At 38.8% G+C, this 17,419-nt stretch overlaps 1 protein-coding gene across 50 annotated transcripts in view; it reads left to right on the top strand.

Moving 5' to 3' along the window:
• The window catches only part of MEF2C (myocyte enhancer factor 2C), a 170,175-nt gene that overhangs the window by 110,306 nt on the left and 42,450 nt on the right, over window positions 1–17,419 (top strand). For 29 of the 50 annotated variants that reach the window (XM_067031306.1, XM_067031266.1, XM_059063145.2 and 26 more), the window contains one exon: window positions 16,203–16,346. In XM_067031306.1, coding sequence (XP_066887407.1) covers window positions 16,203–16,346 — 144 coding nt within the window. Of the gene's footprint in view, window positions 1–16,202; window positions 16,347–16,405; window positions 16,544–17,419 lie in introns of all 50 variants that reach the window. The other 21 variants (XM_059063142.2, XM_067031308.1, XM_067031295.1 and 18 more) reach the window with 2 other exon arrangements.

Genomic DNA, 17,419 nt, shown 5'->3' with positions numbered 1-17,419 from the left:
AAAAATATAGTAAATTATATGATAGCGAACTATTTATTATATTATGATTAGGGAAAGAAATTTGTTTTCCATTAGACACCATCATTCAGTTTGCAGACATCCTAAAATAAAACAACCTAACTTTTGGGGAATTTAAATTATGAAAGTGAAATATTTCCTTCTGGGGGAAAAAGATTAAAACAGCTATGCAGAAATGCATCTACTGAGAAATAATTCTGAAGATCCTTTCAAAATTCTCGGCTTCATGGTATAGCTCATACACACACACACACACACACACACATACACACACACTCACGTGCAGTGCATGTGAGACTGGCAGTTTTTCTAGCAGGTGAACTCAGATATATAACTTCCATCTTCCCGTGTACCAGTTCCTATGTCAGATCAACAAAACTTTCATTGATTTCTATCTGTCCCTTTAGCTTCAGCAATGGAGTAATGTAATAAGTTGGGGTAGGGGAGCTTCCTAACTTCTCCCAGACATCTGCTTTGACTTCAAACCTCATCTCGGTATAGATTGGATTCCTCTGACCATTCATCAGTTATGTGCATTATCTTATGGAAACAGATTTTGGACTGTGTTTTGCTTCCTCTTTTAATGGTACTGTTTCCCCTCATCTTTTAACAGTGGACTTTAAAAAGAAGTGGGATTCTATTCAGAATGATGGTGATGGCTGTTTGAGGCATTTTTAAACCATTAGGTGGTTAATATGTGGTTAATATTATTTATTCAACAGAAAATTGACTTTAAGCCTGTGTAAAAAGCCACGTATCATAATTGTAAACTTCTTTTAAATATTATGCAACTTGGTTGAATTTCAATTTTCAAAAAGTCCAGTTTCCCATCTGAGAGACTGGTGTGTGTTGGCCTGGCTGGGGGATCCTCCAGAGAAAACAGGGCAGCTAAGCCACTGCGGAAGCAGAGTGGGTGACTGTGGGTGGCATTTCTCTGCTGAGTCAGGTCCGTGCCAGCCCTTCCCCAGGCTTTTACTAACAGTGAGGATTTTCTGACGAGATGCAAAACCCAAGTCTTGTGGTTCTTGAAACTCTCCTACAGTTTTCCCCTTTTCCTTGGGACTGGGAAATTTTCACTTAAGGAGATCTCACTTCTTGCTCTTTTTGTAACTACTGGAAAAAATTGGGAACTTTTACAGTCGTTCCTTTTACTTTTCCTCCCATCCGGCCTATAAAGTAACAGGGTGATCAGTATCATTTTGAAAACAAAGGAAAGGAAAGAGCTTATGTACCCATGTTTTAAAAGAAGAATTTTTATAATGCATACAAGATTTCTCCTTGATCCTGTAGCTTTGCCCAGAGAGAAACAATAGTTTCTCCATAAAAACATGCATTTCTTCTCTTTTCCCCAACCTACCCCCCTCCAACCCAGCAACAATGTCATCTCATAGTTACCAGCCTTGCATCACTTATCTACTCAAGCAAATTGAAGGGAAGGGCTGAGCAGTTAGAGTGTGAATCTAAAGAATATATGCACCAAAAAATATAAAGCAACCTTTTTTCCTTAGGAACAGAAACTTTTTCCTGCAAAGTGTTGTTCTAATAATTGCAGCAAACCTACACTTCACCCAGGTAGATACAGCCAAAACATTATTGCAAAGGACTTCCTTCCTCATCTTAAAAATATAGGGGTTGAAAAAATTAAGTCACTTTTCTTTCCTTAGGTTTTCAACAATCTCCCCTTCATTTTAATTAGATAGCTGCATCCAAAATATTATTGAAGGTGCCTTCCCCTCTCTGCAGTGGATATTCCAATAGCACAACAGGGAAAACATTTTAGATAAGCTCATTCATCAGAAAATGAATTCGCTTACAAATGTATCCCTTTAGGGGAAAATAAGATTTGTCAAACATTAACCAATTTCACCTGAGAGTAAGTGTTCAAAGAACACATAGGCATAATTTCGGCAGTCTTTATAATGGGGCAAATTTGCAGAAGCGGAATAGTGAGATAGCTAAGAGAGGTAATTCTGGAGCTTGGACATGAGTTGGTTAAGTTGCTTCTAACACTAACTAGGTTGGCGGACTTCAGCAAGTTCTTGAACCACTTCGCCCTTCTTCTTTTTCATCTGTTGAATGACAGTCATAGTGGAGGAGTGGCTGTGAGGATTAAAAAAAGATCCATGCCAAGCTACAGGCTCAGTCCCTGGCACACAGTATATGCTCAATAAATGGTAGGTGTTATTGCTGAGGAACAGATTCAGTTAAGGCGAAAATTAATATTTTGATAGTACGGGAAGACTGGTTTAATTTCCTCTTCTCACTGTAGAAGAGGAAATGTTGTTTTTATAATCACCTAATGAATAATATGGAAGAAATTATTGCACAAATGAAAAATCTTAGTTCACCACTGAACTAACAGAATCACTTGGAATTCATAAGTTACAGAAGTTGAAATGCCAAACTTAAAAATCAGGCTGCAGTACATTTCCAATGATAATGCCTAAAGTCATTAAAGCCATCCTGGCTACAAAAGCAAGCAGCTACCGCCACAGGGGCCTGGAGCCCAAGGCCACACAGACTCATCAGAGAAGGCCGTCTGGGGCCAGAGGACAGAGCAGTCTGTGAGGCCAGCAGCTGCCACTTGGCCTCACTGAGTTAGACAACAGGTGCTGAGCCGCTGTCAGGGGTGGGTATCAGGATGAGTAAACTGGCTGATGGCCCGTGATAAAGCTTTATGTTAGATCATAAAGTGCTGAGCCCGCATACCAGGAGAGGCCAGCTTACATACCAAGGGGGATCACCTGATGTGCTCACTTGATTATTTTTTCCCTCTCTCTTTCACAACACCTTTAGCTTGTCTCTCTCACTCATTTTCATTCCCTCCCTCCGTCATTTCCCACTATGTATTTTCTGTCTGTCTCCTATTTATCCTCTCTTTCTGTTCTTCATTCTTGTCATTACTTGCCTTAAATATTTACTCTCCTTGCCTTTCTGGTTTCCATTTCTCAATACTCTCTCTAGCTTTTGTAGCATCTTGTGAAATGCAAGCTAACAGAATACAAAACCTAAGAATGTTACTTATCTGCGTAATGTATGACATCATGGGAAATGTGATTTTATGAACTACCAGTTGGTCCAAGGTTCTGGGCCCACAGATTCATATATAGATAACATTCATAGCATAAGGAAAGTGAATGGAAATGAGTTTGATTTTAATTACTAGGTCATTTAATTTAGACACATAAATTTACGAAAATTTAAATTTGCACATAAAATAATAAGGTGACAGCGTACGTAGGCCTTGATCAGCACCTGATAATAATACTAGGCTTTCTAAAACATTTCTTATGAATTTTATTTTATTTGTAAATATTTAATCCAGAAGGGAAGATCCTAGTTTGCCGTAATGGAATGTATCTTAGGTATTCTCAGAATCCATTTGTAGATGGCCTATGGCCTATTTATTTCTAACTATTACCTTCAATTCGTAATTGTCTACACTAATGAGAAAGGACCCTTCACATCACAACTATAAAATAGCAGGAACTACAATGTGAGTCAAGGAGATAGCAACCCCCAATAACAAAAGAGCCAGGAAACTAGAGGGCAAGTCCCTGTGGAAAGTTGAATAAAGAGTCGTGACTTTGAAATGCTGCTGGCGTTTTTGATGTCTGTCCCATAGATACTCTGGTTATTTTTCTGGTACCATCTGGAAATAATTATATTGTTAGGAAAGCAAATAGAGAGGCCCTTTGATTAATGAACTCAAAATTCATATTAATTTATGAAATTCTAGGTGCCAGGTGCTCTGCTTGGTCCTAGGGATTCCCAGATAAAAGGCGCAGCCCTGCCCTCCAGGAGCCCAGTCTTATGTGGACACTGAGGCAGGCGCATAGTGACCCCACAGAGGGAACCACACTGAGACTGCAGGGCGGGTTAGTTAAATAAAGACCGTGACTAGAATGATAGCAGTGTGTTTTGTAAATACAACAAAAGCCTTAAAAGGGCTAGAACTGAGCAACTGCCTGAGGATTTTGAAGCACTTTTATTTTTAAGCACCTTTTATTTATCTGACGCTCCTTGATTACTAAGAAGTACAGTTTTAACAAACTTTTTTTCATTGGACACCTACTCAAGGTAATTGAATGTAAAGTCCACCACTTATTACCAATCCACGTGTTAGGTTTGTGATAGTGACATAACAGCTATAGAAGATAAATAGATTAGACCCTTTCCTTCCCCACAGTAGTTTTTAATGTGGTGAGAGAGATAAGAGGTATAAACCAAAATAAACTTATTTGCAGAAAAGAAAGGAGGGAGCATTGTAAGTGTACTGCTGTACATTTGGAGGTTTAGTCTGAGGGACTTTCTTAATGCCTAATGTGAGTGTGACAGGTAGAGATTTGTTCCCTGACGAGTAGATAACATCCTGCAAACCTAATATCCAGCACAACTACCTTACTTCCAGGACAACCCTTGGAACCTATAAGGAGCCTTTCTTCCCTGCTTCTTGACTTCCGGCTGCCAGTGCTGGCCTGTTGTTTGCTTGGGAGTACATCCTGCTTTCCTGTCCACACACCAAGACTGTTGAAGTCCCGTGGTGTCCTTCCAGCCACTGGTGTAGCTGGCCCAGTCCCTGACCAGTGACCATCCTACCCATATGATATTTTGGGCACTCTCTGCTAAGCAGAAAGTTTTCCAGTATATTAGCCTATAAAACGAAAATATTGATACTGTATTAACCAAGTTCCAGGGGATTCTACATTGAAAAAGGCAAGTCATAAGAGTAAGGCTAGAGACCAAGGTTGCTAGCCTTTGACAGACCTCACAAACATTGCTAATGTTGAACGGAGAGAGAGAAGTTTCAGTGTTAAAGGAAAGGAAAAGCTTGGATCCCCACTAGCTTTTGCTTAATCTTTCTGAGCCTCCTTATTATATGTCACCAGGCTCTCCTTAGAGGTATTCCCATGTATGACACCCATCCAAAAGAGTTAACCAATTTCTTGCAACATTCTACTGTCTACTGCACTAGTTGCCAAGGATAAAAAGAAAGCGCTCAAGAGACACTTCCTGTCTACAGAAATCTTATAATCTAGAAAATAAAATAAAACAAGACTACAGAGAGCAACATTATAAAATAAATATTAATTACAAAGTTCTGAGGAAGCATAAAAGAGAGACATATTAATTCCATTAACTCTCTAGTTCATGATTCTTTCTGTTTATAATTTAAATTCATATGTGGAATTAGAGAGAGTGATTGGTAGGGGTGAAAGCAGCCTACGCCCTGAGTACAAACCTAGCAACTGCTCCCTGTGTGTTTTCAGATCCTATTGTGTTCCATCTTAAATAAGAACCTCTGATGCTGCAGCCTTGGATTCCATTATTCTTTTATTAACAACAATATTTACTGGGTGTTATCCATGTGCTGAGCACATTCAAGTTGTTGTGGATACAGAGATGAAAAAAAAAGTTTCTGCTCTCATGGGGGTGTGTTCTAACACATTGAGACTCTTCCCTCCCCTGGCAGCCACAGTAGCTGTGACTCGCATATTGTTCTCATACAATGCTCTGCAGTCCTGATACCTCATTTTGACATATCAGAGCAGTATAGGTACAGAGCAGCATGTGTTAACACAGTTGTCAATACTAGTCTTCCAGATGGCATATCACAGATCCAGGCAAAACCCTCAGAATTGGTATTTAGGCTCTTCTTCACATGGTATACTGACTGGGGAGCTGGAGTATAAGAGGCCCTTTCCTATCGTTGCTGCCCAATCGCTATAGAATAACCAAAATCAAAACTTTCCTCTTGAGAAGTGTCAGTAGAGAATGGCTTATTGCCACTCATTGGAGAGCAGGCTAGTTTATTGGGGAGAGAGAGAAATCAATTAGGAAAAAAGTTTGAATGTCAGGTATCATGGGGAAGAAGGTGAGGAAACCATAAATAAGATCTGTGTTCACAATCCAGGATTGGTCCTTGAAAATCTCTCTCCCCATCATTTAATAAATTGAGGTATAGAAAAAAAAAACTTGGTAAAGTATTTTCAGTGATATCTCAGGCTAAAGTCTGTTAATGGTGCATTGGTTCATGTTGGGCTGGCCTGTGACCTAAGACATGGCAACTACAACGGTAAGAATGAATGACAAAGAGAGGGTTTCCCTCTCAGGCCAAGGGCCAGCTCAGGAGAGCGTGGGCCAGGGCCAAGCCCACTGGAGCTCTTTACCTCTCGTCAGCCTGGCAGAGGCTCTGGGTAGGCGAGAGGTATTAGGAAAGGAAGCAACTTAACCTTCATCTGGGAGTGGCTAGCTGTCTCAGAAGTGAGATTTGGCTATCTCAGGTACCATTCTCAGGTGTGATCAAAATTGTCAGGACTCGAGTCAGTCAGTTGTCAACCTCAAACCGGTTTTTTTGTGTTATTTTATTTTGTGTTGCCTTTTATGAGTGTACACAGAGCGCTCTTCTTTTCTGATAAGCTAGTGATAAACTATAGATCCCAACTAACAAAGATTCTTAAACTTACATCAAAGTAGTGCCCTTGGGCTTCCCTGGTGGCGCAGCAGTTGAGTGTCCGCCTGCTGATGCAGGGGACACGGGTTCATGCCCTGGTCTGGGAAGATCCCACATGCCGCGGAGCTTCTGGGCCCGTGAGCCATGGCCGCTGAGCCTGCGCGTCCGGAGCCTGTGCTCTGCAAGGGAGAGGCCACAACAGTGAGAGGCTCGCGTACGGGGGAAAAAAGAAAAAAAAAAAAAAAAAAAAAGAAGGTAGTGCCCTTGTTTCTGAGGGAAGACCTAGAAACAGAGAAAGGAATACACAAAAGCAACTCTTGCAGTATTTTTGGTTCTCACTGTGTGTATGTCCTCCTGGTGGTAACTTAGAGCACCAGTAGCCACAAAAGACTTGAGAGAATGGACAGGATCAGCCCATAGTTCCCAGGACTCCAATTCTAAACACAAAGGATCCCAACCCTTTGTGTCCCGTATACAGTACTCTATGTTACCTCCACTGTTCCCTCTATTCTCCACAAGGATATCCTGTGCCACAGTCATGAAGTAATTACAGAGATTGCTTTAACCTACCAGAACTCATGCTCCTTGAATTTTGACTTACCGATCTTATTAAAAAAACACTGTCACCTTAGGAGACCACCCAACTCATTTCAGTCAGTCTATCACCATTAGAAAGTATGTCTGTCAAATTTGTTTGCTTATTCATTCATCCAATGAACAGTTACTGAGAACATATATTGAGCCCACATATATTAATCAGACCCTCTGTCAGGAGCCAGAAATATCCAACCCTAACAGAACTCACTGTCAGGTGGTGAAGCAGACATGTTTAAAGATAAATTACAATATAAAGTACCACATATTATTTAAAAAACAGAAAAAGGTAAGGATTCTACAGGTACAGAGGATAGAGTCGCTAAGTGCCTAGGAGAGTTAGGAAGAAGCTTCGCAGAGTAAGTGATGCCTTAGGTAATAGATGTCCTAAGATGACTATGGTTTGTGTAGCAGAGAGGAGTAAAGAAGGATATTCCAGACAAGAATAAATGATACATATCGAAACAGTGTTATTAAAGGGACTACCTAACTTGGGAAGTGGTGAGAAGCTCCCCCTTGGCAAAACCTAGAGTGCTGGGGGAGAAGAGAGGCAATAGTGTAGGAAAGGCAGGCAGAGAGCTTGCTGTGAAAATTAATAGGTGAGGGCTTCCCTGGTGGCGCAGTGGTTGAGAGTCCGCCTGCCGATGCAGGGGACGTGGGTTCGTGCCCTGGTCTGGGAAGATCCCACATGCCACGGAGCGGCTGGGCCCGTGAGCCATGGCCGCTGAGCCTGCGCGTCCGGAGCCTGTGCTCCACAATGGAGAGGCCACAGTGGTGAGAGGCCTGCCTACCTCAAAAAAAAAAAAAAAAAAAAATTAGTGGGTGAGGCTGTTGGAAGCCACCATTGTTTATAAGGAGAACTGTTCTACAGTTAGATTTGCATTTTATTAAGACCCTGCCAAAAGAAGGAAGAATAATTAACTGGAAAGTGGGGGTCAGGGGACAAACAGACTAAGGATGGGAGACCAAGTATAAAAACAATGATGGTTGAGTCAAGAGATGGTGGAGTCTTGGGTGATTTCTGGGTCTCCAGCTCCAGCAACTAAGTTGTGATGTTTCCTAGGAAGGGAAAGTTGGGAAGGGAATGGGTGAAAGGAGAGGATGGAATCAAAAATATAAATGGGAAAATCAGTGATGTAGCAGAGATCATGGGAATCCTACAGAAATGAGGAAGTATGATGACTAAGTATAATCCTGAGCTGACTGATAAATAAGGCAGTGAAGGCTACTCCCTTTTCAAATGACTAATCACGCACTGGCCCAACTTGAATAAAAAGGCATTTACAACTAGATAAGAGCTACAGGGAAACAAAAATAATGATTTGACCTTACTGTCATTACTCAAGATAACATATACATCTTCTTTTGTTAAAATAAGTCATTAATGGTTTATAAATTATGCTTCAACATGTTATTTTTAAAGAATCAGTGCCCCAATATCTGCTTTTTTATCCCTGTAACCTATTTGCAAGTAAAGTGCCATAGTCCAAAATGGTTAGTAGATGAATTGCATTCATATTTTGTACTTTCAAAAATCCTGCTTCCTGGTCTTTGTTCATTTGCTTCTCTCCTCTCTTTCTCAACCTTTGTTTAATTTATAATTCTGCCTTATCTTTTCCTTCCTTATTTAAGAAATCACTAACATCATCCATTTTTCAAACTCATCTACAGTTTGATCCTTTATATCTCAGATTTTTGTTTTGTATTCCAGGCTTTATTTTCTTAGCCTGCTTTATAGCAATTATTAGGATTAACTGCATATTTTAGCATGCATTTCAGTCATTGTATATTAAAACATTCCCTGTTTCATATTTCACTTCAAATCTCTCCTGGATTCAGAATATCAGGAGACATTTCATGCCAAACTTCCCCATCTCAGTCCTGTTCTAGGCCAGCCTCTTTGATACATGTTTGTCCCGGTTCCAAAAGAGGTGTGGTGGAAGAAACCTTAATAAAAACGCAAAACCACTGACCTATCCTGAGGAAGCCTGAATCATCTGCTTGGCCCTAGAATCACCCTGATTTTCCATGAATCCTCCAGGCTAAGATTGGCCCAGAATAAGACCAATGTCAAAGCCAGAGAGAACAGTGGAGCAGGAGACCAGTATCCAAGAATGGGAAAAAAAGTGAACTTTGCCCAAGAATTTTGAAACATGCTCATTTCAGATTTATAGTATCTGACTCACATTCCCAAAAGTTTCCCTGTATTCCTTTCGTTAAGCTTTCTGCTTTTCCTTTTCTAACCTTATACATGCTGCCTAAAATACCACTCCCTTTTTTCTCCTTCTGTGCTGAATTCTGTACCCCTTTTTCCTGCTACCCATTTCATCACTGAGATTATATACTAATGGCTTTTCTCCCTTAAAGATTTCATGAATGCTGTTTTTCTGACATTCCATATGTAGACCAATACACCAGATTTTAAGTAGTTAATGATATAAATCTCCTGATAAGTTATGATCAATTTCATTCCTAGTACATATTATGCCTCTACTGCATTGCTTTCTAAGTTTAAAATGGTACATTTCAGAAAATAGTCACTTTGTAACAGTTACTTAAGAAGACTAAAATAATAATTGACTTTTAACAGTGTGAAATAATAATATAAAATGTGAAAAAAGAAAATTGCAGTTGCAAAACTCCTACACTGAGACTATACTTTCTCCCTGTAGCATTTCTTCCTGTTCTGTTCATTCATCCATTCAGTCTGTCATTAATACTGCAAACATTTATTAAGCTTCTACCTCATGGCAGGCCCTGTGCTAAGTCCTCGTGATACAGGATGACTAGTAAACAATGCCTAACCTCCAGGAGCTCACTCATGGGAAGAAAAACACGTAAACAAATTATCTTGATCATATATTCAGAAAAAGCATTCTTAACATCCAGAGGACCACAGACAACACCTGACATAGTAGCACTTAGTAATATGTGTCAAGGGGTCTAGATCCCACTACCATTTTCACCTTCAGCCAGCCAAATAGCCTCTGTCCAGTCACAAAACCTCTGCACGCAGTATCGCTGAAGTGAAATGTGTGTTCTGTTCATTCAGCAAGCATTTACTGAGCACCTACAGTGTGTCAGGCTCTGTTCTATATTGCAACTTCCAAAGTGAATAAAGGAAGTTGCTTTCATTACCTAGCGATTTAGCAATGGAGACAAACGCATAAATAATAATTTGCGATAAAAGCTCTAATAGAAAAATGTATACAATAAATGAGTGCATGAATCAGGGAGAAATTAATTCAGTCCTGGTGATCAGAGAAGTCTACAGAGAGGAGAGGATGTGTCAGCTTTCCCTTGGAGGAGGACTGTCTGCATACAGGGAACAGATACTGGTGGGGTCATTCCAGTAGGAGAGTCTGGCTTGAGCAAGGTCATAAGATATGAAAGGCCAGCGCTTGTGCAGCATTATCCTCCCTCTGGAAGGCATGAGGAAGAGCCAGACGGTCCTTGGTGGTCTCATCCAGTATTAGAGAATCAGTAATTCTAGGAACTATCACCCTCTAAATACTTATATGAAAGAATTTGTGGCCAGTTGGAGGAGTGGCTGGATATTTCTTTAGGTCTATGCATTGAAAGTCTTCAAATCTTCAATCAGTCTTTTATCTCCAGTATTTAAAGATGAAAAATTAATTCAGTGAAAATAATTTCAAGTCCAATATGAAAATTGTCTTTTGAGGAGAGGAACGAAAACAAAACAGTGAAACTCTCCAGCTCTTCCCAGCCTTACCCAAGTAGGAGTTAATATCTGGTTAGAATGAGCATTAATAACCTAGCGAAATGTAGTGTTGTTAAGGTTTACGTTTTTGATTTCTTATGAAAATTTTCACCACAAATGGATAATTTAGGATAATATTTCATTTTTGCATACTCTATACTAGCTATGATTTGCTTGTCTAATTAAAGTCTACCTACTGATTTACTAAATTCACAGTATTTTAATGTGCCTTTTCATTTCTATATTAAGAACAAAGAAGAACGATGGAACAAGGAAAGAGTATAGACAATGCTTACAGTTTTGATTATTAAAACTTATGGAGGAATTTCTTGGCACCTGATCTTCCCCCAGCCTAAGTAATCTGTGCTAGAAATCACCAAAAAACATACAATATTATAGGTCAGGTCAGAGCTTTTAGTTTGAATTTGTATTGCCTGCTTCTCTACAGGTACACAAACCAGTGTCTGGTATATAGTAGGTTCTCAGTAATTATTTGCTGAATGTGTTTTAAATGAAGTAAGTCATTGAGCACAGTGCTTAGGGTGGCAGCCACTCCACAGATACTGAAGGGCCTGGAAGCAGCAGTGTTGTGAGTATCAGCACCAGGGTGGGAGGGTATTTGTGAAATGCACTTAGAAAGTTCAGTGAAGGGCAGTCTCCATTTCAACTGCACCTCCTGTGCCTGTGTGGATTCACTGCTTTCTAAAGATTATTCAGCTTGTGAAGAGCAGACAGTTATCTTCATAAAGCTGTGATAGACAAGCACAAAAATGATTTAATATCAGAGAAAGGAAGCCATTTTTCCTAAGTTGATGTCTTTTTTTTCTTGGCTTTTGTGTGAACAGGACATTCACTCAACTTATAATACCAATTCCTGCATGTGTTCTTGATACATCAGCCCTTTGAAGGGTAATGCTAGCTGTGCAAGAAAGGGTGGTTATTTGAATTTTAACAAAAATTAGTAAGAGTATTTTGGGTTTTTTCACAGGGGGATTTGAAATTTCTGCTGTGAAATGGGGAGGCACAGAAAAAGAAAGATGATGGAAATAATATATTCTTGAGAACTAAGATTACAGACATGGAAAGAAATTGAATGATTGGAAGCTTTTAATCTGTGATGGTGGGTCTCGGAAAGAAGCTAAATTTTACTTAAATAGCATCAACATAAAATATTATAGTCTCCATACAATTGAAAAAGGCCAATGATTAGATATTTCTTTTCTACTAACAAGAAATAAATTAGGAAGGGGAAGCCAGTTTTAACCATTGTATACAGAAGGGATTTTCTAGTTGATAACATAATGTCTAAGACAAGATATGAGAGCTCCATGTGGCATTCTTTTTCATTTATATTCCTTTCAGTAATGAAGTAGAATCTGTTCCCTACATCTATTTCATTAGAATTTTTGAGGCACCTGTCACCTATCATTGTCAGTTTACATGTATTTCAAGTTTTCCCAATGAACAAATGTAATAATGCAGTGTCCATATGTCCACATGTCTGGGAGGGGAGATTCCACGTGGTTTTTGGATTACCTGTCTGCACTCCTTTTCCCATTTATTGTTTGGAGTATGTCACCTTCTGTCAATCTAATTACTTCTCTCAGAAAAGGCTGTTCTCAGCTCACTGCATGACAGTCACTGCCTTGTGAAAACATCCCAGAAGCCTCTGCAGGCAATGATCTAACCCACAAGTGTCACTCTCACATGGAAGCCTGACTCCAGATTTACAGATTTCTCTGAGGGCAGAGTTTCTTTAGATATGAAGCAAGGGAAGCTGGTGGTTTCAGTAGATCTCTTGCCTTATCTTGACATACAGAATAAATCTCTCAAAACATAGTCAGCTGAGAGACACTTAAAATATATACATCTAGGACTTCTAGCCCCTGTGAAAGAATAATGATTTAAGTGCCTACATTACCTGACCAGTAACATTTATAAAAGATCAGAGAATCTTTCAACGGCCAGTGACAGAGATTTTGATTTTACTAGAAAAAGGCCGTAGGGAATAATGCTTATTTATCCATTTAGTAATCCCTTTAGTTAATATCAGCTATTTATTACTGTGATAAAGACAGACTTGGCTGAATCTAATACTAATTCTTTTGTCATCAATTAAACAGCTGTAGATTTTTAATATAATAAAGATAAGATTAGTCTTTCGGTTCCACATTCAAACTATGGTAAAGTTTGTGCCATTACTTCCATTTTCAGAGCTTTATAATTCCACTGTAATAATTTGTACTTAGCAGAAATGTGTTCTACAAGCTCTCAGCTGAGAGTAATATTTTTGAACAGTTTTTTCAATGTTCTGGTTATGTGATTATGGGAATTTAGAGCTCAATATGTATGCTCTTGGGTTTTGTGTTTGTATTTCTCAAAATGCTCCTCTTTTAAATAACATAATATAACTTGAAATAAGACTATAAGTGCCTTTAAATGGTAGAGATATTTCATTACTTAAATAGTGGTGATATTCATTGTAGGATGATGTAGTCAGATATAAGAAGAATTTACTGGGAGAAAATGAGCCACTGTTTCCCTCTTATTCCCATCCCTGCCATTTCCTTTGTGACTTCATGCCACTTGCTTTCTTTACTTAATAGTTTATGTAAGTCTTTAGGTATAAAGGAGCTATTGATCTAATTCATTTTTTAACCTATAAACTGAGAAATGTTTTATTGAACAATAAGCATTCCCACTTGGTCTAAACCTTGACATCTAAGAACTATCAACATTTTAGCCATATTTTTATACTTACAATTTTCCCACACCCTAATTTTGTTTTTCAGTTCTACCTAATTTATTTCAGTGTTCAGTCCACTGCTGTAGTTACATATGAGTGGGAAAGGGCTATTCCACATCTCTCATTTTGCACTTCACAAGTGTGGGAAAGCCTAGGCAGGGGCAAGGTGACCACACAGTGGCCTGGCAGGAGACAGGAGCCTTGGGCCATTGTGCTGGGCCATGCTGGCCTGAGACCTGGCACAAGGTTTCCTGAAAGCTTCATGGAAGATTTGTGAGAGATAATGAGTTAATATTTGTGGAGCTCTTTCAATAAAGTATAATTGATGTTTGAATTTTTATAAACCAAACACAATATCTACCCCTGAAATCTTTGTAAGAATATTTAGCACACATGTATGTGCCAGATGGATTGTAATGACAGTTGATAGGCCTCTCCTAACCCTTGCGTTCTGTTGTCAAAAATCTGCACATCAAAACAACTATAGTTTTCACAAGAAGATTTATTGGATAAAAGATTCGGGTGCACATTGAAAAATCTACTGTCTAGATAAGACTGTAAATTAATGTTATACCAGATAAGACCTTAAATGAGGGGTTTATATAAGAATATTTTAAACATGCCCTAGAGAAATATCAGTAGATAAATTCTGAAAAAAATATCAGATAATATGTTCTTGATCTTACATACTTTTTTCTGCATAAGTGAATTTTTATGAAAAATTTGTGGAGTATGATGCAAGACACTCAGAAATTATTCTTAAAAGCTCAAGGATATGTGGAGATCAAAGCAGAACCACATCATAATACAAATAGTCTTCACCCGGAAGAATGTTTTTGTGATTGAGATAATGCTAACAAAAGAGTTTAAAATATAGGAAATTAAGTTAGCAAATAAAATTGTTATTCTAACATATTGTGACATTCTCTATAGTATTATTGTAGGAACCCTCTAGGAGTACTTATTCTGGGTGAAAAATGTAGATTCATGATAGGGGGCCAGGTGGCCCCACCAGTTATAAATTCCCCAAGATTGTAAATGTATATTTTATCACCGTGTGTCAAAATATTCATTTTAATCTTCAAACATTGTACCACATAATAAGCTGTAACCATATGTTTATTTGTTATATTATATCACTGTAACATTAATAAATATGTACAGAGCCACAGTGTATCATAGACATATTCAAAATGGTCTCAGCTTGATTTTAACTGAAAATCTTCAGTGCCTCAGAAACTAATTTTTAAAATGTTACATTTGTTACACATCAATAAGAGCCAAGGAGTTTAAATTTTTAAGACTGACACCCCCTTTTTAACTCATGTTGTTTGATTTGTTTTCCCCAATTGCATGAATTAAAAATGGAGTGTTATCTCAGCTTTGAGTTCCTTAGCTTGATGTCGCAGCTTTTGCTTTATTTGTATGTGAATTCGGTCTTTAATAAAGATGAGCTCTGCTGAACTTTCCATTGATAAGAGACACTTAGGTACATAGCTCTTTATAAATGATTTGGTAGTACCAGGAAAATTCAGAAATGTTGCTCGTCTATTAAAAGTTAACGTGGCAAGCTGTGTGATTGATTAATCAGAAGTTTTATCATTTCTAAAAACCTAACTATCTGTAAATAGGATCATGTCCAATTAAGTTGACAACCGTCAATTTTAAAAAGAAGAAAAAAAAGAAAGTAAAACTCCTGACTCATACTTTTCCTGTTACAGTGTTATATGAGTATTTATCCTTCTGTGACAGCTGAAACTAGACCAGACATACATTCAGGAGACAGGAGGTTCGAGAAGAGGCACTGACTTTTCACTTTCATGTGTCAGGAGGCAGTCTCAGGGTGACCCTCCTCAGCTACAGCCAGGAGGAACTTTTGCTACTTCAGTAGTTACTGACTTGGTTACCTCTCTGCAGTGTTCTTTGGCTTCCTTACTCAGGTCAAGATAATGAAGCCCTAAGCTCAGCTCTGTTGACTTTTTTTTCCAGCCTCTGTTTAGGCAGACACCTTCTCAGTATTATCAATTTCAATACAGGTCTTCACACATATAGAACTCTAACCAGCCTAAACAAAGGTGATTCTCCTTATGATCACAGGGTCTGAACATTCTTAATGGGTATTTCGTGAGAATGTTAGCTGGGTTCTCCTACCACCTTTTGCTGTCAAGTGCACATCCAAAGGGGTGGCAGGACACTTTTAGTGCCAACCATTATGTTAAACTCAAACTAAGGATCTGTTGCCACCATTTCTGCTTTTGTCATGATCACATTTTCTGAAATCATTGTGTAATGTCCTAACTTCTAATTTTTCTGTGGGAAAATAGTGTTGCAATTTGCCCCCTTATTTGTATTCTGTGATCGCCTGTCACTAGATATTTGGAGCACATATGAATTTCAGATCATGAAACCTCAATCCTCATACCATCTTTGTTCATCGAATTTGGTTGCAGAAGGAATATTTATTTTCCTTTTACTTTTTTTTTAAGTAGTAATGAGTGCACTGTTGAAATGACTCATGGTGTCTTTCTACGGTTTTTCTTTACCCTACCCTAATGTAATATAGCACATGTAATAACCTAAAATACTGGCAAGCTTGAACGTCTGTGACACCCCTGAATGTCTTTTACAGCCTTTGTCTAGGTTTGAACTTTCCAAATTATGTATTTCAGACGTTGAGAAAGAAGGGCCTTAATGGCTGTGACAGCCCAGATCCTGATGCAGACGATTCAGTAGGTCACAGCCCTGAGTCTGAGGACAAGTACAGGAAAATTAACGAAGATATTGATCTAATGATCAGCAGGCAAAGATTGTGTGTAAGTACTCAAAACACCCTTCATTTTTTTTACTCTTGATATTTCTCTGAACCTGGCAGGCCTTGAACAAGAAAGAAAACAAAGGCTGTGAAAGCCCCGATCCTGACTCCTCTTATGCACTCACCCCACGCACTGAAGAAAAATACAAAAAAATTAATGAAGAATTTGATAATATGATCAAGAGCCATAAAATTCCTGTAAGTACCAAAGGTAGATGGCTGGTCTGCTGATAACTGCTGCAGTAACATACCTTAACCCTTTCAGTGAGGGCTTTCTCTAAGAAACACTGCAAAGTCAAACCCAGAAAATAGCCATCTCATCCCAAGGGCAGTCACTTAGAAAGCAGACCCTAAGGGTTGCTGAAATTATGTCATCTAAAAGATGTGCCCTCAAGAAGTTCTATCAGAGGTAGCAAGTTCACAGGAGGAAGAGAAAGATCTGTGTGACACACACTGAATTTACATAATCTCTTAAACACACAGTCCGCACAAATCACCAGGCACTCGTCAAACACTAAAGTCTCCTTCTGAGCGAGGATTGACTGTAAAGATACACGAGTGAAACTGCAGTTCTCTCGTGTAAACTGACGCTCATCACCCAAGTACAAGCTTATTCCTGAATGAAGCTTCAGCCCTCTCCCTAAACATGAAATTCAGCAGCAGCACTGAAGGGTTAAAGCTAATGCTCGCTGCAGAGAAACAGACTGCATGACAACCTAATGGTAAGATTTCAACATGTTTGTGTGATGGGGTGATTTTAAAGCTTTGTCAGAATATTCGCTTTGCCTATACCAACATTTTCCATGCTTTAACATTTGGCTAAATTTTGTCTTAACCAAGTCAAAAAATTCCTAACAATCAATCATATGCCTTGCCAGATATTTAAGAGAAATAACTCTGCATGTATTATTTTGTTTGCCCATATGTAGAGGGGGAAAGTACATACCTTTTGTTCTGTTCTGTCATCAGTCAAGTGATGTTCATTTTGTGACATAAAGTGATGCAACTCGAGGTTCACATGCTTTCTGAGTAACTTTCTGTTAGTGTCCCAACTGTCATTGTAGACAAACTCCT

This window comes from Kogia breviceps, chromosome 4 (assembly GCF_026419965.1).
Source record: "Kogia breviceps isolate mKogBre1 chromosome 4, mKogBre1 haplotype 1, whole genome shotgun sequence".
NCBI lineage: Eukaryota > Metazoa > Chordata > Mammalia > Artiodactyla > Physeteridae > Kogia > Kogia breviceps.
Note: the sequence above shows the minus strand (reverse complement) of the source record. Positions and strands in the feature narration are given on the sequence as shown.